This window comes from Ictalurus furcatus, chromosome 3 (assembly GCF_023375685.1).
Source record: "Ictalurus furcatus strain D&B chromosome 3, Billie_1.0, whole genome shotgun sequence".
In the NCBI taxonomy this organism is placed as follows: domain Eukaryota; kingdom Metazoa; phylum Chordata; class Actinopteri; order Siluriformes; family Ictaluridae; genus Ictalurus; species Ictalurus furcatus.
The window spans coordinates 29695144-29721091 of NC_071257.1; the positions used below are offsets into that span (position 1 = coordinate 29695144).

A 25948-nucleotide genomic window follows, 5' to 3' on the forward strand; every position below is an offset into this window, starting at 1 on the left:
GATGGAAGTTCTAAGTTTATCAGGTATACCTAGGACTTATTCACAAAAGGTTTTCCATATTATGAAAATGAACTCAAAGTTTCTGTGGAAGGAGATAAATGTTCAGAATTGTAAACGGTTTCAGAATTAATCACTGACTGAGTCAACAAAATCTCAGTTCTTGAGAACCTATAGCACCAACATTAAGCCAATCAGGTTCATCTCTCTTGCCGGAGTAGAATTAGGGAGTACAACATAGAATACTACATAGTTTCATGTCTGTAGCACCAACTGTTGGCCTGCATGACCATCCAAAACATTCCCCCACTCATTTTTGAATGGTTGCTACATGGAATTCCCAATCAAAAAGCTGTATACAAATACCCATTTCCATGACCAGACCAAACAATATGACATTGATTATGTTTCAACATCTCAAAAACTGCGGGATTAATTAGTGGTCAGAATTTTGGAAGAGAAAAAAAAAAGAATAACTAGAAAAGTGCACTTCCTAAAGGAAATGCACAGATTGCACAGCTTGAGCAACTTCCTGGTGTGTTTCTGGGGTACTGCCAGGTGATTGCTATGGTATCACAGGCTGCTGCTAGGATGTTTCAACTCAATCCATCTTACAGTTCCTGAGATAAAGGCACTTGGACTTAACATAGCTGATAAGGATGCCCACACCCCAACCTTAGCAGACAGCCTCAGAATCTAGTCCTGAATACGCCTTTCAAGTTTTCTGTGAATCCATCGTGTTATAGCTGTAGGAGTAAATTAAGCTCTGCCTCATAATGACTCATGGGCAGACGTCGGACATGTTCTTTAAATCCTAGGAATGGTTTGCAAAGGCTGAGTTCGCATAATGAAATTATTTTAAATTTGAATGGGCAAGACTGAATGGACCAAAAGGGAAACTTTTGTGGCAAATTAATCAGGAGAAAGAAGAATCTTCACTGTTCATCTAATTTTACACAAGATATGCTTGTTCAAAAATAAAAAATAGAATAAAATTAAAAAATAAAAAACTATGAATATCATCCCCAATGGCCAATTTGAGTGACGATATGCGATTTAATTTTTTTTTTTTTTACATGAAACATTTACATCTCAACAATGTGTCAGCCAAAGCTTCTCTCTTAGCAATGTGATATGCTTAATCTATAACATATACATTTGTTATTAAATGTTTATAGATTATATGCTAAAAATAAACAGCCATAAACTGGATGTGAAAGCAGAGGGAGAAGGGAGAAGTTAAATAGAACCTTTGCAACCTGCTGAATAACTGGTTCCTGAGTCACCAAACAGGTTGCTGGCAGTCTATATGTGGTTTTTGGACTTTCGTTTTAGCCTGTAAAGTGGACTGTTCCAAAACAAAGCATAACCAAGGTGATCTGTCACATGATCAACATTTTGTTTACCGACGTGGAGAGCGGGCAGCAGCCCCGTTTGGGACACAGAAGAAATGTGTTATTACAAATATAATTTTGTTTAAATGGACAGTAACAAACCCTCTAAAAACGTGGAAGTGGTAAAAATGACTTAGCAGTTAAGGTTGCTCTAGTTACCAGAAGGTCAGTTTTATACATGCTTTAAATGGATTGTTTCTCCTCACAAAGTCGCTTTGAATTAAAGTGTGTATCATTAATATTTGTAAAATGTAACCGTACCTTTGTCACCTATTGGGAAGCAGACTGGGGCAGTTAGTGAAATATCCTCAGACGTGTTTGTGAGTGACTGTGAATGATAAGTTTATCATAAAAGCACAGACCTTGCATGAAAAACAGAGAGAGAGAGAGAGAGAGAGAGAGAGAGAGAGAGAGAGAGAGAGAGAGACCTCTGCTGTGCAAAACCAGCAAATAACAATTGGATGCTCGAAGCATCTCTGTAAATAAGTCGTTATTTTCTACACCATAACAATATTATACATTCGACTGTATATTTGACTATTCGTTATGTTTGACTGAGGTGAAGTACTGTTTAATAATTATTTCTGGTAAATATTCCATTGATCAAAGTTGCTCCAATACACACCTTGTGGAACCCATGCCATGAAGACTTGAGGCTGTTTTGTACAGTGTTTCTAAAAAGTGAGTGTGTATTTATGAAATATTTTGTCTAGATTCATGACACAATCCTAATTAAGTCCATTTTAATTGCAAGTTGTAACACTACAAAATATGGACAATTTCCATGGGGATAAATACTTATGTAAGGCACTGTACTTACAACAAATCACAGTTCACCAGTCAATGTAAATTATATGTGACAAAAGTGTTCAGTAAAGGACAAAAAGTATGCTCGAAGGATGCAAACTCCAGTATAAGTGTTTTTATTTCAATCTCTTTTTGTTCCAAATAATGCACATTATTGCAATAAATGTGGTGTTTTCTAAAAGTAGGCCATGAAATAATATCTGTAAACAGTATTATAAATAACACCATTATTAGGGTATAATGTTTATGGAAGTGCAGCATGACTGTTGGGCTCGGGTTGTTCCACGGGCAGTTGGAGTCGATTTGGGTTCCGCAAACGTCTCAAGTCGTCCTCTACCTGTACGATAAAAGAGCATGAAAGGAAGACAGTGACAAATTACTGATTAGAAAAACTAGGAAAATGAAAACGGCTAATTCGAGATCTTTCATAAAAAAAATAAGAAAAAAACAACGTACCGAAGCCAGCTCGTCTTTGAGTGCGTTATATCTCTCCACGCTGAACTTCTGTTTTTTGACGCCTTTGTAGAAATAATGAAGGAACTGCCTGTCTTTTGCATCTGGGTAAACATAGTCCTGTTGGAGAGAATCCCACATCATACATTTTAATCATCATCATTAATTAAAATAGCTAAGATTTACGCTTTGTACATGTACATTACATAAGACCTAGCTCCAGGTTACCCCTGACCCTGACTCTAACCCTCTGTATCTGTCTTCTCTATGCAGGTCAGAAAGATCACAATTCCGTATAGTTTAATAACTGACTCATTTATCCATTATCCAACATTTATCCCTTGAACAACTGTGTACAGAAGATTTTTATTTATAATCTGCGACACTATATTTGGCTCCATCAATTAATTATTCATAAAAGACTGTGCCAGTAGTGAGCTTAGGTGAAGTTAGCTAATGTTAGACATTGGTGTTAAAAGCATGATTCTTATTGCTTGACACATCATTAACGTGTCTAATACGAGTCTAATTATGATTACAAGATTTTATTCCGTCACATATTTTAAATACCGATCAAAATAAACATTAGCATTTTAGTCTTTACTACTTATGCCGTGACAGTGCATAAAAAGCACCATATTACATTATACTCTGCAGGCAGTGTGTTGTGTTGAGGTACTTCGAATAAAAACTCTGGCCACTTTAATAGGAACACTTGTACCCCTGCTCATTCATTCATAAACATCAGAATGGGGGGGAAATGTGATCTCAGTGACTTTGGTGGTCAGGCCCTGGGAATGGCCCTGTTTTAAGGTGACAGGAAGGATATGGTAACTCAAGGTAACATTCTTTACAACCGTGGGGAGCAGAAAAGCATCTCAGAACACACAAAATATCAAACCTGGACAGCAGAAGATTGGACAAGACCAGGTTATAACAACTGTGCATTCTGATGTCTGAGTATCTGAGTGATTTTGTGCATACTGTTGCTTCAACTTGATTGGCTGATTGAATGAATGAACAGGGTTACAGGTGTGCCTATTAAAGTGACCGGTGAGACTGTACTGTACAATATCAGGTTTAAGTTCTTCACCCAAGTCACAATCCTGTCATTTATTCATGACCCTGAAACAGAAAGTTCTGATGGTTGGCATGTGTACCTGCTTGGTGAGAACGTAGTAGGCGTAGACCCCCATGCTGGTGGAGAGGGTGATGAAGTAGGTGACAGGCTCCATGATGTCCCAGGAGTAAACCCACCATGTGAGCCAGGCCAGAGCTCCACCCTGCACTGAGAGCAGAGCCAAGCCGGTCCAGAGAGCACGCGAAGACCTGTGCTCAGCTCTCATGACAAGATGAGTCTTCATCTAAAACACACACAAATATCATTTATTACAGGTGTACAAACAAATAATGTGCCGCAAACTCAACACCAAACTTTAGCTATAACCATTACCGCGTGCCTTAAACATCTTAGCTGCACAAGACATTTGATGGCATTGTGATTATTTATGATTTATGAATAAACCAGCTGGGGAACAAATAAAAAGCGCGCAGACACGAGCGAGTTTTACTCGCAGTGATGCCACAGCCATCATAACTAGCGAAAGCAGAACTGGCTGTACTTTCCTGGGGTGGGAAAAAATACGCAGGGTTTTTAGTAGACAGGAAAACATTTCCCAGTGAAACACAGATCAAACTTTAAACTAAATAAGGTTCTATGGTTTTGGCATCAATGGGACAGCATATACAAAATACATTATCACTTCATTTAAAAGCCATTTATAATTTATGTAATTTTGGAGACCTGTAAAATGGATGTGGGCTGTCAATGAAGTTGGCAATAAGTATATAATAAGAATATAACCTGCTCTAGAGGCATGAGTTCTTGTTTCAGAATGTCCAGTTTCTGCTGTAGCTGCCTTTCCTTTATCAGGTGATGCTTAGGCAGGTTCAGCGCTGTGTGTAACATGTGCACCATGTCCTTCATATCTGTCACGCTCGTCACTGACTCAATTGGCACTGACTCTACACACACACACACACACACACACACACACACACAGACAAAGCAGAATTAAACCTTCATTCCTGGTTTAAGGTGCATAGCTGGTAAGGGTACTCATAACAGATTTTATTTAAAATTGCTAAATTATCTAACCTTCTAGTCAGGATTTTGTTTTCCAATGTTAGCCTTTGCTAATTCCCACACCTGTATCGGTCTCCAATTGTAAGTCATTTACTTGAGAGTCTCTAAATGCGCCCAAGAACCGTTTACGTTCATGTAAAGAGGCCATTTGACCAACTACAGTATTTTTAATAGAACATCATCTACTAAGAATCAAACAAACTACAATACCTACAAACATCTGTATACCTACCCCTATTCCTAATTACAGGAAATCTGATCATGTTGCACTCGTTCTCGTTCTTTGTGAAGTCTTGCTCCAAGTTTCACTGTGATGTTACTGCATCTCTTTGTTCAGCAGTTTCTCTAGTTTTTATCCCAGTGTTATTAAATCCATGGTCTGGTGTTTGCCCATTTGCTGATCACCGGACCTTCTGCCTCTTTATACTTTATGATTACTGCCTGCACTTTCTGGTTAGTAGGCTTCGATTACTTTGAATAAAACCCAAATATGCATCTGGCATCTCTTGTCTGTGCCCTTTTACTCATTAATTGGTGTTTTAAGTTTGTTTACCCACTGCAAACTGATGCATGGAAGCTTCAAGAGATCAGGAGCTTGTGATGTATACCTGTTGGTGCTGCTTGGACATTGTAGACGACTCCATTGATACACAGCTGGAAGTCCTTGTTGAGAAGAGTGTACAATGATGTAGTGGAGGCAATCCTCACACCATCTGTGTACAAAGAACACATTTCAAACCATACAAGTTCAGTGATGTGCTGTTTATATGACCAACAAACCAACACACACCGTCCAATACACTAACAGTTTAGAGGAGAATAACGAGCTGCGCTTAGCCTCAGATGGTATACACTCACTTCCCTTTTTTTTATTTTTATTTCTTCTGTGTTATATGACTCTAATTACATGTTTATTTTTATTGTATAAAGCATAATTGTATAATTTCTTCATGTTTCTTAATTATTTCTATCCCACAGCAGCTCTGACAGTAGTTCTGGCTGTAATTCAAATCACAGGTTCATATTAATGCACACGATTTAATACATTATTGCTTGAATATTAACAAAAGAAAGTATACTTGCATATGTTTTCTTATTAACTTATTATGTCTTATTAAGAGAGGAAGCAACTATTAATAGCTGGTGATATCTGGAGCTAACTTGTTTAATGGACCTTCCACAACTTTAAATGTAACTACAAATGAATAAAAATATTAAATGTGTTGTTCTTTAATAAATTAGCTGCTGCGTTTATGTCTCTGAGGGTCTGTGTGTACCTGTGGTGAGTACGGAAGCTGTTGAGATGCCTGGATCCTCTCTCTGGATGTCATGAATAAAGTCACTGACAGTTGAGATCATAGGTCTCAGGTGGAACAGGCATTTCTCCTGTCTGGAAGGCAGAGGCAGAGCCAGTACTGGGCGGCCATGTCTGTACTGCACTGAAAGATCTACAGCATGGAGAAGACATCAGAAGTGATCGTTTATGTATACCTGTATGTACTGAAAAAACTTTATAATTATTACAAAAGTTGTCATGTAGAAAGAGTACCACTAGATGGTGCTACAGTGCTACAGCAGGCGTATGGGAGACTCCACTGGCTGAGCTGAAAAGACAGAAAACAGACATATATATTGATATAGATCCATATCCAAAATTGCACATTCGGCACAAGTTCATATTATGTTTAACAAAACACCAACAGGGAGATAGACAGAGAGATGCAGCAGACTGACAAATTTTACTTATACACACACAGCATGGACTATAGACAGATAGATAGTGTAGACTATATACAGACATTGTAGTGTAGATTATAGACAGACAGATAGTGTAGACTACAGCCACACAGATAGTGTAGATTGTAGACAGACAGGTAGTGTAGACTATAGACAGACAGTGTAGTGTAGACTATAGAGAGACAGTGTAGGTAGAGACAGTGTAGACATACAGAGAGACAGTGCGGACTACAGAAAGTATGGACTATAGACAGACAGATAGTGTAGACTCTAGTCAGACAGGTAACGTAGACTATAGAGAGACAGTGTGTCTACACTACCTGTCTGTCTATAGTCTATGTGCTATCTGTATGTCTGTCTAGAACCAATACTTCAGTACCAACATTCTTAAAATGTGGCGGTACTTGTTTTTTTTTTTGCAGTAGCGTAGGTATCATTGGTAATGAAGCTACAAAGGTTGCAATTCTTCCGGAACTGATGGGGGCAGCAAATACGAATAAGTGTTTTAGTCTGTCCACAAGTGGTAATGAAGAAGAATGCCTACAAGCACACGGGAAACACTACAGAAGTTTAGCTCTGCCCTGACTCATTGAGTGAAAATGTGGTAAGTCAAATATGGAAATATTTCGCATTCGAGGCAGTTGACAACAAACATATAATTGATGCTCTGAAGCTGGTGTGCAACCGATTATTTAGCTCATTTTCAAACAAAGTGAGGAAACACCTGAAAGACGGTCCCTATATTATGTTTGTTTGAGGCAGCTAGCATTGTAGCCGTGAAACCAGCTAACGTTATGCTCCATGGTTAGCAATGGATTAGAAAATAGCATGGTTAGAAACTGGTTAGCAATAGCCAGTTATTTGTTAACAACGCTAACGCATTGCAATGTTATAAACTACCTCCTAATGGGCCACCATGCACCGGCATTCTTTTTGGCCTGCCACCATATCAGTGAATTTAAATTAATGCTTGCATTCAGAGTATAAGGGGGTGTGTGTACTTAGGAGTGCACCTTAGCACTTGTACCCTCCACTGTTTTATTAGTAATTGTCAGACAGTGTTTCATAACTAATATCTATATCTATATCTATCTCTCTCTCTCTGATGTCCTGCAGGAGAGTTTTTAAATGTATTATTTATTTATGTATATATTTTTCTTCTTTATACCACACAGTGGCATCAACTTTGGTATTGAGTATCGTGTACTTTTAGTGGTATTGGTACCAACTACTAGATTTTTGGTATCGTGACATCCCTAGTAGACAGACCAACACTGTAGATAGAATAACACACAAACAAAGAGTCAAACAGACAGACAGTTTAACTGTGCAAACAGACAGTTAGCCAGACAGTGTAAACAGACCATGCAGATAGAGATAAAGAGCTAGACAGACAGACAAGCAGACAGTGCTAACAGAAAGACACAATAGATACCTATAGATAGATACCTATAGACAGATAGATATCTAAGGAGTTTTTCAGGTGTTCTGCTGTTTTTTGCATTTTTTACTAACATTCTCACTCTTTGGAAATGTCTCTTTGGCTGTTATTTCCATCTCTGAATAATGGGTTTTCTGCTTTCGATCTTAGATCTGGCTGTTTTTCTGATTCATTGGTAACTTCAGAGTGAACTGTGAGAGTCTAAGCGTCATTTAAAATGTTTCAAGTTAACGGGAACCTTAATGAGCTGCATTCAAAAACCACGGGGATAACAATGACTGCACTCAAGATGAACAAATTGTTAGACAGACACGCACACAGCAAACAACATTACTCATACTCTATCTCTGCTGAATTCTCCACCATCATGATCGCCTTGCGCAAACATTCACTGTTTACTTTAGCAGGGTGTGGAGGATAAGTAAAACGGAGAAGAACTACAGAGAATTGAATAATGCTACCTATACGGATGTTGTGAATTAGAGTCTAAAAGTCCAGTGCTTATGTCCTGATGCACAGAAATGTAATTTTCTTGTTTTAGCAGTTCCCCTATGAATGCACATTTCTCCACGGTAGTTTAGAGATTTGTGATTGAGTATTCGTTTATGTACTCAATGGTGTCTGTAGGCATTTTTCATTTACATATCAAAATTTCTAATTTACTAATTAATTTTTTTCCAGTTTTCTAAACTGATTCATTTATTTCCCAACAAAACACTGGCTTCAACATTCCCAGTACCCTTAAAATTTGTATTTTCTGACATCTGCCCTGGAGAGAATACAAAAGGTAAATGGTCTGCTCTTATATTGTGCTTTTTTAACCTTAGCAGTTCTACAAAGCGCTTTACACTGGGTCTCATTCACCCACTCACACACACTCTCGTGTGAGTGAACACACATTGGTGTGTACCAATGGTAGCAGAGCTGCCATGCAAGGCACTAACTTGCCATCGGGAGAGACTTGGGGTTCAGTGTCTTGCCCAAGGACACTTCGGCATGTGGATTCATGTGGGCCGGGAATCGAACCACCAACCCTACGATTAGTGGACAACCCGCTATACCACCTGAACCACAGCAATACAAGCACTGAGGCTCTTCCTGTAATGTCTAACGAGGTTGGGGACACTTGAAAAAGTATCCTGGTTCGTTCGTCCATGCACAACCTTTTAAAATAGTTTATATTCTTGGTTGTGTCCCTCTTTAATTCACACCACAGTTGATATCCAGAGACAAGATCGTCTTTGCAAAAACACTGAATTTGTGTATCCTTGTGTTTCCTTCTCTTTTTTCTGTTTGTGTGGCTCATCATCTTGTTGAACGTCAAGTCTGAACCTGGCAATCAGATTTTAGGCTGCCTGCTACTTAGAATTCTTTATGCCATCAAATGTCACAAATTCCTCTGAACCACCAGCCACAAAACAGCCCCAAAGCATCAATGAACAACTTCCTTATGTTACAGTGGGGTATCAGATACTCATCAAGGTGCCTTCTAAGTTCAAGGTTTTGTTTGGTTTTTTTCCTAATGTTAATGTGTGACATGAAAACAGGATTTTACATGTGTACGAGATCATATTTATACCTCAGGGAAACAGGAAACAGAGTTTTCATTTACAGAGTGAATGAAAAATAATATGCGTTTCAAGAACAGTTTTAGTTTTTCTTAGCATTCATTTAAAATATTCCTTAGAGGTGTCAATAAATTTACCACATATATACAATTATTTAAAAAAGTAGTTCTAATGAGAAGGATTTTTTTTTGTTGTTGTTGCTTAGAATGAATTTAAATTATTGTTGGAATGAATTTTATTTTTGAATTATTATGTATAATGTTTATTTTATAAAATCTGCACCCATTTTTATGCAGGGGGCCAATAATTCTAGAAATAATACAAGGTACTGTTATGTCTACTGTTAAAAGCTGGCCTCAGATATCTAATAAAGACAAAACCGATAACTTTAAAGTACAATTCATGTGCAAGTGTCTAGTGTTATGAGTATCAAACCAACACTGTGAATCACAATCATATTTACTGATGCAAATCATAAAAATGAAACATCACACTAGATCTTTTAATCATTTAAATATATTCGATTCCAGCCTGCTCCATCTCTGGACAGCATTCCTGTCATGACGCTCCTTAACGATCTTACGCTATTAGTTTGGTACATCATCATACTCAATGTCTCTCTGAATGTTTAGCAATGGGATAAAATTCAGGTCAGAATAATGACTCCCATAAGGTGGATGTTGTATATTAACGTGCACTGAACTTGACGGTTATGACCGTGCTCCTCCAGAAAGTTGATTGCCGCATCGATATTTAATTAACGATCTCATCCGAATCCAGTGAGCCGAAGCCAATGATATAGCGAATGCACGGAGTTTACGACAGCGTCTCAGGGATATCTCAATATATAGAGGAGCATATATCCATGAAAGATGTTTTAGTTGAAGGAATTCTATGCATATAAATGATTTGGGCATAGATCACAACATGGCATAAAACTCGCTAAATTGAGATGAGACGCGTTTCCCCATATTATATTATTTTCCGCCCTCTATTGTGAGAACATATCTGTAAAACGCAAGGTAAAAGAAACAAATCATTAAATACTGTACAGTTTTTAAAAAAGGTAGCAAATGAGTGCTATTGATATCAAGTGTTGGATTAGACTTGATTAAAGAGAACATTTTGCAGCTGCCTCACAGCTCCAAGCTCGCAGATTTGATCCGGAGCTTGGGATTCCTGCTATGCGGAGTTTCGGAGGCTCTCCATTTTGGTGTGGGTTTTTTCCGGGATGTCCGGTTTCCTCCAGGAGAGAAGGGTCCGCCGTCATTATACGGTACGAGAGCGGCCTCTAGAGGTCAAATAAAAACTATCACTGACAAATTTTTTGTGTTATTTGAATTTTTTATTTTTTTTAAATTATTTTTTATTTATTCATTTTCTATGTCTCTATATTTATTTGCTATTTGGAGTGCTATCTTTTGGTTCAGTTTGGATGTATATATATTATTTATTTTAACATTTATAAATAGTTAATATATTAATACTTCTGTATTAATGTCATTTTACAGTACATTTCCATGGTCCATCAGTAGTGTTTATTTTTGTAATGAAAGTTCAGCAACATTTTACTTTAATTTAATTAATTTTAAAAACTATTGGCTGATTAATCAGTTATCTTCGTTATCGGTATAATCCACTATCAGTCGACCTCTAATAAACATTTAAACTTAATAAAGCCCACACTCCCTGCTCTGAAAATGTAGCATCTCTTCATCTTCAATCAGGAGATGCAAAAAACATGCTTCTTCCAAGAACTCTGCTTTCACAGGATAACCTGGTAAATAATGACACCGATGACCAGTGAGTGGCGGGCCAAATCGTTGTAATGAGCAGAACAGTGAGCACAGTAATGTACAGCTCGAAGTTACAACAGTTATATTCTATGACACAGCGATTACAGAGCAGGAACATCCTGCTGTTAAAAACTGTTTATATCACTGTGGGTTTTAGAGGAACCAAACAAAGCAAGCAATTCTGACTTCAAGGGACTAAACTTCAACTGTTTAGAAACTTGCAATGCCGTGAAATAAGCTGACAGACGTTGTTCCTGCCTGCAGGATAGCTGAAGCCCTCTATTCGTTTAAAAACATGCTTACTCGATTAGCTTTCTCATCAGTGAAATCTGCTGCGCTGCTTTTCCACTCTACGCGAATGAGGATGGAGTGACCCTGCACCTTTAAGTCAATAAATGAGTAAAAAATAAATAAATAAAAGCAGAAAGTGATGCAAGGAAGTAAATTTCAGTTTGGATCCTCATTGGGAAAACAAACAAACAAACAAACAAACAAATGGGCACTAAATGATTTAAAGTCACAGTGTGTAATTTTCTGATGATTTAAATATTTGTCATGTGGGCTTGAGTCATATGCACAGGAAATTAAATTTTTGAGCAGATGATGGGGTACTGCTGTTTCTCTTTTTGTTGCTTGTGTGTTAAATGTCTGACATTAAAACAAAGCCAAAAGCCATAAAAGCCACACTAGGGGTCCAACACAATGCCATGATCTGCGTTTGTATTTGTACTGTGTTTCAAATATCTGTATCTGTCTTCGGACATTAACCCAAAATGCCAGCACTTTCAGCATGCTGTCAATTCTGGCCCATTCTAATCCATCAAGTCCTAATGCTTATGTTATATTTGATACACAATCCTATTATTGTCAGTAAAAATAGAGATATTGAAATATTGAGAAATTTCCATTCAGACACATAGAAGTTTGCTTGTAGCTGCCCAGTGCCACCACTATGTTTTAGGAGTGGGAGGGGCTTCTGATCAGTTACATGTAAGCTGGAACATTTCCAACCTCAGAGTAGTAAAAATCTATTTAAATATCATGTGTCGTATACAGTGCCCTCCACTAATATTGGCACCTTTGGTAAATATGAGCAAAGAAGGCTGTGAAAAATTGGTCTTTATTGTTTAACCTTTTGACCTTCTGTTTAAAAAAAAAAATCACAGAAAATACTCTGCTCTCATGGATATCAAACAATTGCAAATGCAACACATGGGCATATTTACCAAGGGTGCCAATATTAGTGGAGGGCAATGTACATTATGAGCAGTGTCATGATTTTATCAACAGCGCAGTCGTTGCTCAGTAACCATGTTTATGCCCTGTAGGCCAAAGTGAACAAATTCATTGCATCAAACCGACGTTAAAGTCTGTATCCAACAAACACTAGACCGCAACTGACAGAAAATGTCCAGCTGTTTCTGAAAAATGACGAACCATTCTGACCATGTTTTCCAAAACATAACACGTTATCTGTTTATTCAGTTACATCCTTAATACACACATTCACTCAGCAAAGCAGAAGCGTTGAGATGCAAAGCAGCTCATGGATCTGTATCCCTTTAACTCATTTGCATTGATTCATTTAGCAGATGCTTTTATCAAAATGATTTACAAGCAGTAAAATAAATTATAGAGCTGTTATATAGAGTGATAATTATAAAATGATAATCATTATAAAGCGATATAAGCACTGCTAGATCGAGTTGATACTAATAAACCCATGCAACAAAGCATTGTCTACTGGTAATCAATACAAATGTTCTGGCTTTAGTAACTGCTAATTTGTTAAATTTGTTTCTGTGCACATCAGACTACAGGAAAAAAAAAATATAATATTGATTATTACTACTACAACCCCAATTCCAAAAAAGTTGGGACTGTATGGAAAATGCAAAAAAAAAAAAAATGCAAAAAAAATTCAATTCACCCTGTACTATATTGAAAACACATTATTTCATGTTTTACTTTGTGAACTTAATTGATAGATATATATATATATATATATATATATATACACACACACATACATACACACATACACACACACACATTTCAAATCTGATGACTGCAACACAAAAAAGTTGGGGCAGTCGACTGTTTACCCCTGTGTAACATCACCTTTTCTTTTAATAACACTTAGTAAGCGTTTGGACGCTGAGTGAAGACACCAGCTGGTTAATTTTAGCAAGCGGAATTTTCCCACATTCATCCATTATGCATTTCTGCAGCTGTACAACTGTACAGGGACTTCATTGCTTTAGTTTGCGCTCCATAATGTGCCTCACATTCTCAATCGGAGACAGGTCAAGACTGCAGGCAGGCCGTGCTAACACCTGCACTCTCTGCTTACGCAACCATGCGCTTGTAATCCGGGCAGAATGTGGTTTGGCGTTGTCCTGCTCTGGGTGGCAGCATATGTTGCTCCAAAATGTGTACATATCTTTCTGCATTAATGGTGCCCTCACAGATGTGCAAGTTACCCATGCCATGGGCACTGATACACCCCATACTATGACAGACACTGGCTTTTGGACCTGACGCTGATAACAGCTCGGATGGTCCTTTTCCTCTTTGGTCTGGAGAACACAACGACTGTTTTTTCCAAAAACTATTTGAAATGTCAACTCTTCATACCAGAAAACATGAAAACCTGTGCTACTGTCCATCTCAGATTAGACCGAGCCCAGAGAAGTCTGCGGCGCTTCTGGACAGTGTTGATGTACAGCTTCTGCTTTGCATAGTAAAGCCTTAACTTGTATCTGTGGATGCAGCGGTGAATGGTGTTGAGTGACAAAGGTTTACCAAGGTATTCCCGAGCTCATGTCAGGATATCCATTACAGACTCATGACAGTTTTTAAGACAGTGACATCTGAGGGATCGGAGATCCCGTGTATTCAGTAGCGGTTTTCGGCCTTGCCCTTTACGCACCAAAATTTGACCGGATTCCTGGAATCTTTTAATTATATAGTGCACTGTTGAAGGTGAAATGCCCAAAATCCTACAGATTTGTCTTTAGGGAATGTTGTTCTAAAAAAAGTGTTGGATTATTCACTGACGCATCTGTTGGCAGATTGGCGAGCCTCAACCCATCCTTGCTCTTGAAGGACTAGGCCTTTTTCTGGAGGCTCCTTATATACTATGATTAGACGATTGCCTCACCTGTTTCACATCACCTCCTTATTTCAACTTCTACCATCGCTATTAGTCCTAAATTGCCCCTATCCCAACTTTTTTGGAATGTGTTGCATGCATCAATTTCAAAATAAACATTTACCTTAAAAATAAAACTATGCAGTTGATTAGGTAAACCATCAAATACCTTGTCTTTATATGCTTTTTGTTTAAATACAAGTCAACGTACATTTACAAATCACGTTTTTATTTGCATTTTCCATACTGTCCCAACTTTTTCAGAATTGGGGTTGTATTATTATTATTAAAGTAGTAGTAATATAATTATTACAGGGCTCGACAATGACAGCATTTCACTCGCATTTGCAGTTAAATATAGATGTGTGTGAATTGTAAAAGGTATTTAAGAGCACGTGAGTGAATAAAAAGTCTTACAAAATTCTCAATTTTTTTCCTTCAACAAAAAGGTTGACAATACAACAATGTCCCTGTGCTGAACCAATGTTGTTCGTTGAAAAAAAAAAATAATCCCACTCGTCAGTGCAAACATTACTCTAGAGAGCTACATAGATAGTATATAGATACGAAATACTGTACAGAAACACAGTGAAACGCAGAGGCATGTAATAAAAAATAAAAATCCACACGGTGGCTTAGTGGTTAGCACGGCCGCCTCACACCTCCACGGTCCGGGGTTCGAGTCCCGCTGGGGCCATGTGTGTGCGGAGTTTGCATGTTCTCCCCGTGCTGCGGGGGTTTCCTCCGGGTACTCCGGTTTCCTCCCCCAGTCCAAAGACATGCATGGTAGGCTGACTGGCGTGTCTAAAGTGTCCGTAGTGTATGAATGGGTGTGTGAGTGTGTATGGACTGCGATGGACTGGCACCCTGTCCAGAGTGTACCCCGCCTTGTGCCCGATGCTCCCTGGGATAGGCTCCAGGTTTCCCCATGACCCTGAGAAGGAGTAAGCGGTAGAAGATGGATGGATGGACGGACAAATAAAAATCAATTATGCACAGCGTGTTTTTGGTGTTTATAATTAAGAAAAACTTTCAATATAGAGGTGTTCACACCTCTATATCCAATATAGAGGTGTTCACACCATTTTAACAGTTTAAAGGTATAAATAATTACATAATTATTAAACAAATACAGTTTGAAGCAGAAATAATTAAAAACCTAGTGTACTTTTTGTATTCAAATAAATGAAATAAATTTTCTTTTTAAATGTCTCCTCGTATTCCTTTATTAAGGAAAAACACATTATTTGATGCATTTTCATTGCACCCCTAAAGTTCTTTATGAGCTCCTAGATTTTTCAACTACAATCTAGGAAAAAAAGTAAGCATCGATTCCTGTATTATAATCCTGCATCTCAGACGGCCCTGATTGGCTAGTGTCACTATGATTCATAGAAGAGAGAGAGAATGCCACCTCTTTCTGAGAGCATGGCCAATTTTGCTCTTTTTACTTTCTACTATTGTCTTTAGTATTATTATTATTATTATTATTATTATTATTATTAATCCATGTTTTTCCAGTGTTGGCAGTAAAATACCACCATATTTTCATCTCTAATACTGTGTGAGAATTGTCCAAAAAAAATTATTATCTTAAACAACAGATGCAGCTGTGTGCAGATGGATTTAGAAAATAAAGCATACACACGCACAACTTCCTGTATGGTAGGGTTGCAAGCCAAACTGACATTCACGCATGGCTGCCAGAACACAAAGCACAGCAGGACTGGCACTCGAGTCTGCGCAGGCTTTCCATTCTCGTTAAGAAAGCAGTAGAATTCAATAGTTTTCAGGTCTGTTTCACCTATTCCATCTAACACACACAGATTGCAGTTGATAATTAGCTGGCAAGATGGTGTGCTGGAAGAAAAGCTTCAAGTTTAAAGGCTCGTGTATAGTGGTCTTCTCTACTCTGAGATCTGTAGTGGTGAGGAAGTGTGATCACGACTGAGATAGTAAAGGTGACTAACATACTAATGTGAGATCTTATTAGCTCCACGGTCATCCCAGTAGCCATAAAATGGTCTTGAAGTATGGGTCAGTGTGGACCATCAGTCAGACCATGGCCATCAAGCTGCAGTCAGCTTTCCCAGAGCTTCAAGCACAAAATGCCAAAGTACAAGATGACAAAGCTGCTTCAAAGCCAATTTCAGCTTCTCTGCAAGAAATGTTAATGGATTGATGGGTATACCTTACAGGGATACCCATCATGTAAGTTATTAGAGCTTGTGTCACTGCTGAATTATGGGTCAGTATAGACATAGCACGCCACCATTTTCCTTTCACTCAACAGCCCTCAGCAGTGCTTTAAATCTAGTCCTCAAGGTTAATAACTATATTTCTCTCTGTTATTTGACTGAAGCCAGCTTATTATTTAGTTCTTAGAACATTTCTAATCTCTTCAATACGAGAATTTCAGAACAAGAACAATCTGCTTGACATTTTTACCCTTCCAGACCCCGGTCACTCGGCCACTGCATTAAATTACACACACAGTGTTTAATTACAGTTAGTGATTATAGAGCCATGTATGCTGTGTGGGTGAGAGGAAAAGAAATTGGCTTCTTAAACACATTTCACAGCACTTCATCCTCGCCCAGACCTCCACAGAGCCAAATATAGGAGTAGCCAAATTCCTACAGAGCTTTCAGACTGTCTCTAATATGCTGTGCATATAGTAACGGTATTTATTATATACATGTTGGATGAGAAGAGCTACAGAAAATAGGCTACTTGGACTCGGGGCTATGGCACATTTCTGTTTTGAAATAGAGTGAATCTCACGTCTCTAATAGCACTGTTTACGTTCGGTAATACAGCGAAACCACAACAGCAAACATTATTATTATTATTATTATTCCGTCTTACAATAAAGTCCTAGAATTGGGCTAAAGTTAGCTTGGGTGTTCGTTTCTATTAATAGATATTTTCTTACATTTAAAGTGTTCTGTATGACAAAACATACAGTCTGACACCTTTCTCCAGCTTAACAAAAGGAGCTTTACAAGTGTTCTTACTAGAGATGCACCGATGTAATTGGCCGACAAAGGCAATTTTTCACGCTATGGACCATCGGCCGATAGTTTAAAAATATCCGATGATCAGGGCCGATTATATCCTGTCAATCAAAAGAGGGCGGGAAAACACATCGATTTCATGCTCTGTGTAAAGATGATGTCTCTGGTGTGGAATGATGACAAAACTGCAGTTTGTAATCTCTGTAAGCTCTGCACTGCTAAAATTTTACACCGGAAGTAAGCAGCATTGAAGCGGGAGTTTCGGCGTCGAGTCCAATTTATTTATTTATTTTTGCCACGCTGCTCAAGCTAAATTAAAGGGCCAGTACACAGTTGAAAGATTTAAATGAAGATGAGTTGACAAAAAAGATAGAGAGAATAAAGTTTTTATTTGCATTTCCTTCAGAATTGTGGAATTAATTATTATTATTAATTTAAAAGAAGGCATAAAAGGCAGAACTATCGGTAACGGCCGATATCACTCCGAATAATCGGTTATCGGTATCGGCTGAGAAATTTAGTATCGGTGAATCTCTAGTTCTTACATGTACATCGTTGACAATAATTTTCAGAAACTCCTGCAAACACTGGGTGTAAATTAGCGCCTTAGCATTACCAGTATAGTGAATGAGGCGGAAGCAGAAGTGCCGTTTTGGTTATAATGTGGACGTGTTTCTGCAAGTAGCCCATTGGGGCCTGGTTTTCAAAGCTGTCCAATTGTGTTTTGCTTCTACATTAAATCAAATCTATACAACTACCAATTTAACAGCAAGGTGCAAAATCTAGTGTCAAGGTATCCTAGGTTCACTCAATTACAGAACTATACATACCCTTCCTTCATACATTAGAATTATGTGTTAGATATTCACAAAGATTGTAGGTGACACTTCAATATAGGGACTAATTTTATATATATATATATGTGTGTGTGTGTGTGTGTGTGTGTGTGTGTGTGTGTGAGGATCTTGAATTGGTTTGGGAAATAGACTAAAGGAACCTCCTGTGATGATACATGCGAAGAAATTCAAGAATTAAATCTGTAACGAAATGTAAAGTTTGGTGAAAACTACACATATTACTACAGCAAATAAAATAAACAGGCAGACCTGCCACATCCATAGCTTAGCCTCTAATGAGTACAGCGAAGAGCTGTTCCCTACCTGTTTTCCCCAAGCACCCAAAGAAGCGTAGCCTCCTATTAGAGAACGAATTCTCTCCAACCACCCACAGTAGCTGTCAGGTGCAGACGGACTATAATGACCAGTTTTCTTGTCTATAATAACAGACCAGCCACTGACAGGAGAATCTGCAAACTACACATTCATTAGGAGAGAATTTTGCCCGCAGACAATTCTTGCTGTCAGTCTACAGTGACTCGTGTTCATCAGACATGAGTGAGAAGGCTACGTATAGCTTGTCAAACATGGTCACAATAAAGTTTTGGGGGCAGGCCATTGTAAACATTGGCAGGGGTTGCCTCAATGTGTTAAAAATAATAATTTTATTCTACTCCAGACGTTTAACTCTTAGAGACCTATTTTTCCACCAATTTTACCTAATGCACCTTTAAGTGTGAGCCAGTAGGGTTAATGCTAGTGTTTTATGGGTTGATAAAGTATTAGCCTGACCATTCAGGACAGGCAGATTTTAGTTTTAGGTTTAACTTTTAGTTTTGCATTAGTAGTTGCCCAGTGGACAAGTAGGTTTAACAACCAGAAAGAAAACAATCATACTCTCTATTAGAGCTGCAACAACTAATCAATATTAATCGATTATGAAAATCGTTGTCAACGAATCTCATTATCCATTAGTTGGTCTGCGCACGGTACATGTACTCCCTACATTACATCTCTTCCAAAAACACGCTTTGGAGAATAAATACTAAAGTTGTGTCCCAAATGACGTACTATACACTTACACTATGCACTCTGTACTCTACCGTCTAGTGTATGAATTTTAGAAAAGTAACATTCTCTCAAAGATATCACTAGCGGTTTTTTCACTAACCGGAAGTATAGGCCTCTTCCTAGTCAGTGGCGCATGACGTCATACGCACACAATGCGATGCCGCTAGCTTTAGCCTAATACACAGACTCAAAGACAATGACTTTCTTCAGTTTACTGTTTATGTCAATATACAGATAAAATCGATAATGAAAATTGTTGGCAACGAAAGTCATTATCGATTAGTTGGTCTGCTGACGTCACGAGGGGCGTTTACGTATGACGTCGCTTTCATGAAAACAGAGGTGCAAACACACGTGAAATGGCAGAGAAAACAGATAACCCGGCGGCAAAAAAAAGTGTGTCCACCAAGTCATCTTAGGCATGGGAGCATTTTACATTAAATGCAGCAAAGAAGATGGTAACTTGCATGCTATGCAGAGCTGGGCTTGTGTGGCACGGGAGTACCACAGTGATGCATGAGCACAGGAAATGAAAGCGCGTTGGTGTCATGGACGAAGCTGAAGCAACAGCACGGTAAGAAAAAACCTGAGTAGATACACATTATATGAACATGTGAAAATGGTATAGTCTAGTTTAATTCCATGCTATTGTATAAACAGCACTGTGTACTAACTTCGGGACAGTCACACTAGCACACGAGCATCAGGTTGCGCTGCAAACTGATGGATTAAAATAGCGCTACCATAGAAATAAGTTAAATTAAAACGGTGTAAACAAAGTCAAGCACTAAATCTAAAGGCAGTTGACTACAGCAGCAGTAAAAGATTTTTTAGTCACGGTAATGGTTTTCATAGAATGCTTATGCATTTGTGCATAACTGTCCCTGTCCTTTTAAGCAAGCCTGTTAGCTTGCTGCGTTTCTCCGTTCCGTTCTCTTTTTATAACGTGTGTCTGATAACTTTTATCTGTTTTTCAAATGCGATCTACTGCGGCTCTACTATGTTATATAAATTAAATGAATGAATTATATATTTTACATATTTTTAACAGAAATTTAACAAAAATGGTTAAAACATGTATTAATTATATATTATTTCGATTTTTTAATATTAATCATGGTTGTCAACTTGTCACCAGCAATCATCATTATAAACAATGAAAATATTAATTTACATATAAATTGCTTCTTGCATACTCAATTGCTGTTGTTTTTTAATTTCAGAAAGAAACAGCTCTCCATCAGTGAATTTGTTCAGAGGAGAAATCTCCCCTGCACTCCTCAACAAGCAGCCATTGTAACAGATGATATCCTCAATATGCTGGTAACTGACATGAGGCCAATGTCAATGGTGGAAGATGAAGGAGTCAAAAAAAATGGTAAGCACACTCAACCCAGGATACATTCTTCCCTCAAGGACCCACGTCACAAAATTGATGGAGAGGAAGTACCAGGAGGCATACCAAAAAATTAAGAGTGCTATAAACACCACTGACAGCAGAATGGCCTTAACTGTTGATATATGGACAAGTGTTGCCACTGAAGCTCACCTTGGCATCACATGCCATTACATTGGGAATGATTGGAAGATGACGTCTGTCTGCCTTACCACCATGCCACTCGAAGACAGACACACCTCAACGAACACTGCAGAGTGATTGGAAGTAGTAGCAGTCAAGTTTGAAATCCCTCCTGAGAAAATCTGTGCCATCGTATGTGACAATGGTGCTAACATTGTGGCTGCTGCAAAATTACTGGAGGAGAAACATGGGTGGACCAGTGTATGCTGCACTGGCCACACCTTTTGGTTGGTGGTTAATGCTGCTTTAAAGAATGCAGGCATTGAAAGAGCTGTTGGAGCTGGAAGATGTCTTGTGGAGCATTTAAAAAAAATTGAGCAAGCCTACAGCAAACTGAATGACAAACAGAAACAAATGGGCACACCTGAGCACAAGCTTGTTCAGGATGTAAGTACAAGATGGAATAGTACATTCTGTATGATTAACAGACTGATTGAACAGAGGTGGCCTGTAACTGCAACTCTATCGGACCCATCAATCACTCACAGAAGCGAACGGTATCTTGACTTGAAACCAGACCAGTGGAGTCTGCTTGAAGAGTTGTCCACTGCTCTTAAGCCTTTTGAATGTGCCACTGTTTTTATGATTGGCCAGGAATATATAACAGTGTCTTCATTACCACCACTTGTGAAAGGGCTGTTGAAATCCACTTAAGGTGCTGCCTTTGACTCAGCTTCGGTGAAGTCTTTCCAAGCCACAGTAGTTGAGCACATTCAAAACAGATGGAAGGAAACACTCTTTGATCAGGTAGATAATCCTGTGATTCTCTCCTCTGCTCTGGACCCAAGGTTCAGAAGACTGAATTTTTTGTTACCTGAGAAAATTATAGATGTACAAGCCAAAGTGCAAACTGAAGCACTTGCAGCAAGAAGGGAGATGGTGCCGCAGCAGCAGCAAGAGACCACCTCAACCATAAGAACAGCAGCTGAATGTCAACGTTACCTTTTATTCCCAACATGACCTCAGTCCTCATCAGACGGAGGCAAAATTGTCATGTGACTGAGGAAGAAAGTGTGCGACCTCCAGATCCTCTAAGGCAGGGGTGCATTTAATATTATCCACCGCGGAGATCAAACTTTAAATAATAAATAAAGCAGAGTCTGTGTAGCAGGTAAGCACGACAGTGATGCTGTCACACGTTGCTTAAAAGGTTTAGTTTAATTTAAGTTTATTGTCATTATATGCTGTATCAGTGTAAATTCTGTTGTTTATTACAACGGAAGCGAGGTGTTAGTAATGAGGCCGCGTTGCTTCTCACGCACTATCTAGATGTGGCGATACACACTGGGAGCGCGAGTAAGATCTGTAATGTCTAATGAAAACGCTATGATCAAAAGTAAACTGAAGTAAAACAATATGCCTAAAGGCAACGAGTAACATACCACAAGGTGCAGTGAAAGTGAGATTTTATTTTTAATTTAGGACTGTAGTTTAATTCTATGCTTTTTGTGCATCCATAAAAATAATGCATATATACTAATATATTATATATATATATATATAAAAAAATTGGTTTATATTTTTAGATTTTATATAAAATATTATATATATTTTAAATATTTTTAAGTATTTATGCATTATTTTTATGGATGCACAAAAAGCACAGAATTAAACTACAGTCCTGAATGAATAATATATATTCTGGTGTGTGTACTGGGTTCTTTTCAGTCTTATATAATTGGACAAACAGTTGTGTAAAATTTTAGTCTGAAGTTTATATTTGTAACACTCAGTTTGTGGATTATATTTTAATTAAATAAATAAATAAATAAATAAAAAAGATACTGAAAGTTTGCCCCCCCCCCTCCCTCCCCCATATATTAATTGGGTTATGAAATGGGTTCGATTATGAAAATAATCATTAGTTGCAGCCCTACTCCCTATAGACTTTCACAAAACAAACGTGTATAGCTGCTCTAACTGCACGTCTACCACATTGCACACATAAACCAAGGTGTGATCTGGTTGAGCAGTGGTACACTTTATACTCCCTACTGCATGACTAGAATCAGTTACCTCGTAATTAAACATAGCGTGAGAAAATAAATGTGCTAATCAGAAACAAATAATATCCGTTACATGTGATGGAAGAAGTGTACACAACAGCACACAGCTGAAACATCTGCAATGCCTTTTTAAATAAAAACAAACACTTTTTGTTAAGGTCACAAACACAGTGTGCTACATTAAAACTTTGTTAGAAGAGGATAATATGACATGACTACACCGTTGTTCACTCCACAACCTGGGAATTCATATACGCATTCATTTTCATTAGTCTGTATTAACTCGCTAACTAGTTGGCCATATGCTATTACAATATGTTAGCTAACGTTTTAGCATAGTCAGTCTTTGGCAACCAAAATATGGGCAACACACTGAGCTTCCACCTGTGCATTGGGTTAGATAATGAATTTACCATTTCTCCACCCGAGTTAACTATCTGCTGTGAAATCGATTATTTATGGATTATTATTATTATTATCTGGATTATAACCACTAACTAATTTTATAAAATAATCAAAATCTTGCCAGTTAACGATCTACTGCTACACTGGAAATTTGTAATTTGCATTATTTTAGGTGTGTTTTATCGCATTTATCGTACCTTAAAAAGTGTTGATTTCCTTTTCGGAAAATGTCCAGAATGATTCCTGCATGTTGTTCCTTTGTGTAATAACATTAAGCTTATACTTTTTACTTTCTTCCACTGCAAGGAAGGTTAATATTTTTCTCTACACATTCCGGGCCATTTCTGCCAATAATAGCCTGAACATGAATTCTTGACGTCTACTCCAAATATCATTTTGAAGAACTTGTAAAGACAATTTCAGATACATTGTTCCCATCTTTCTATATAGAAACCAGAGACAATATACCAAGAGGGAAATCTAATACGTGTCATCTGCGTGAGATATGAGATAATTAAACTTGCAATACCCCAGCCGGAGTAGTAACCATCCTCAGGAGCAAACTTGTGCGATCATGAGCAAACCCAGAACAAGTCAACTTTGCTCAAAAAAATCCTCCAGGATGAAATACTAGGCTGTTTTATGTCCAGGGGCCTGTACCATGAAGCTGGTTTAGGAGGCTAGCCAGGGAAGTTTCAGTTTAGTTTGTGCCAACCCTGGGCTCTAGGTACCATGAAAGTGGCTCTGCTTTTACCGGTGGTTCATCACCATAGTAACTTACACTCCATGGCTGACCTGCTCCGGGGGCAGATTATGTTCTGGGTAAGAGAACTCAAACCCAACTTGGACCAATCAGCTGTCAGCAAAGTGACATATACACAAAGTGACGCAACTAATTCATCTCCCAAGCGCATACTATACGAAGAGTACTTCGCAGAGAAACATGTAATTAAAACGATTTACATTTATATTAAATAAAACGACATGAAAGATGTTGGGGTTGTAAGTGTTCAATCTGTTTATTCTCATTGTGAGCTTATAAAAGTAAACGTACACATTTACACAATCAGAAACGTTCCCGAGCTTTGGCAGCCGCAAGTGTGTCGCTTTGTGCGGTTAGTGTAGGTTTAAATTCCTAATATTTCCTCAAACTATTTTCTAGCTTTTCAACCGGAAGTATGCACACCTGCTTTTTGCCTTATTGAACGCTATTGGTTGTTCGGCGCTGATGTCACGTATTTACGCGCATGCGCTCGTGGACTAATCATAGCTTACAGAGTTGACACAGTATGTTGATCACCAGCATCATGGTACCAATAAAGCCTGATTGAACTGGTTTGGTTTTGTCAACTCAAAACTAATCCCGTAAGCCTGAGTTTGTTCAACTAGCTTCATGAAACACGCCCCTGGTTCCATTATGCCGAATCTCTACTCTTTTTAAACAATGAATTGCGATACTGCTGTTTATTTATAGGTTCTGAATTTACAGAGAGGAAAGCGCATTGGAATCCAATCAAAACACCTCCATAAATTATTAGTTCATCAGCATTAACCGCACAGTCTGTTTAATTAACCCATGGTTACATGAATCAATCAGCTCAGGCAGTTTATGGCAGATTAATCAGCCAGATGGAGCTGTTAAAGTCCAATGTCCTGCATGTCTCCAATTCAACTCTGATACATCACTGCCACATCAAGCACATGCTCTTATTGTCTTAGAGCATGTAACATCAACAGAAGAATCTGTTCTGAACTATTGAATGATCTGTACACGCCGATTTTGGCAATACAGCATGTTAATATTTTTGCTGATTTGATTTTTTTTCCTTTTGTCAACAATCAAGTAGCTAAGAACAATGCCTTCTGGATGCATGGCACGTCATCATGTAGGAATTCCTTGAGCCGGTCATATACTTAGATTTTTAGCCACGCAGGCCTGCAAAAGACGTGCACTTTTTCACTCTCGGTGCAAGCACTCGCAGCACAAAGGTCAGCTAATTACAGTGCCCCAGTCCTATGGGAGTATGGTTTTATATATCAATAAGGCATTTCATCTCCTCCGCTAACCATAATAACTCTTTCCGTGCCATCGTGAAACCTGAAACAGGAAGAATGCAGCGCAGAGAGCGGATAGCTTCTACACCTAATGAGGATCTCACACGTTTAATTGAAAGTGTGCCCCAGACCATCTTCACCAAACCATTCAGACAGTCCTGGTGCTTTGTGAATGTGAGTGGAGTCATCCAGGAATAGACCACTCCCATCAGGATGGAAATGTTTCATTATAAGTCAGAGAAACTTTGTATTGATTTGCAGTGATGCTTTGCTCTAAAGAGACAAGTGGAACCATGCCATGCCAGCAAAATAAATGAATGGTCCCCAAAGCATAACAGAGCCACCATTTTTTTCTCCTTTCATTTGTCACATATTGTGTGTTTTAGTCAGGTTTGTACTGTAATCCTACCTGCACCCATATGTGTTGTCTGCAAGCTTCATTTTAAAGTCACTTAGCGGAGTTATAAACTTCAACGTGAGTACAAC

The 25948-nt window shown here is 38.3% G+C and overlaps 1 protein-coding gene across 1 annotated transcript in view; it reads right to left on the reverse strand.

The window, feature by feature from the left end:
• Nucleotides 1-2298: 2298 nt before the first annotated feature.
• Nucleotides 2299-25948, reverse strand: part of LOC128606019 (calcium uniporter protein, mitochondrial) — a 28220-nt gene continuing 4570 nt past the window's right edge. Inside the window, exons 2-8 of the mRNA XM_053621965.1 lie at nt 6347-6401; nt 6075-6245; nt 5406-5510; nt 4516-4676; nt 3812-4015; nt 2655-2771; nt 2299-2535 (exon numbers count right to left, since the gene is read on the reverse strand). Of these exons, the coding sequence (XP_053477940.1) occupies nt 2443-2535; nt 2655-2771; nt 3812-4015; nt 4516-4676; nt 5406-5510; nt 6075-6245; nt 6347-6401 (906 nt within the window). The 3' untranslated portion in view covers nt 2299-2442. The remainder of the gene's footprint in view (nt 2536-2654; nt 2772-3811; nt 4016-4515; nt 4677-5405; nt 5511-6074; nt 6246-6346; nt 6402-25948) is intronic.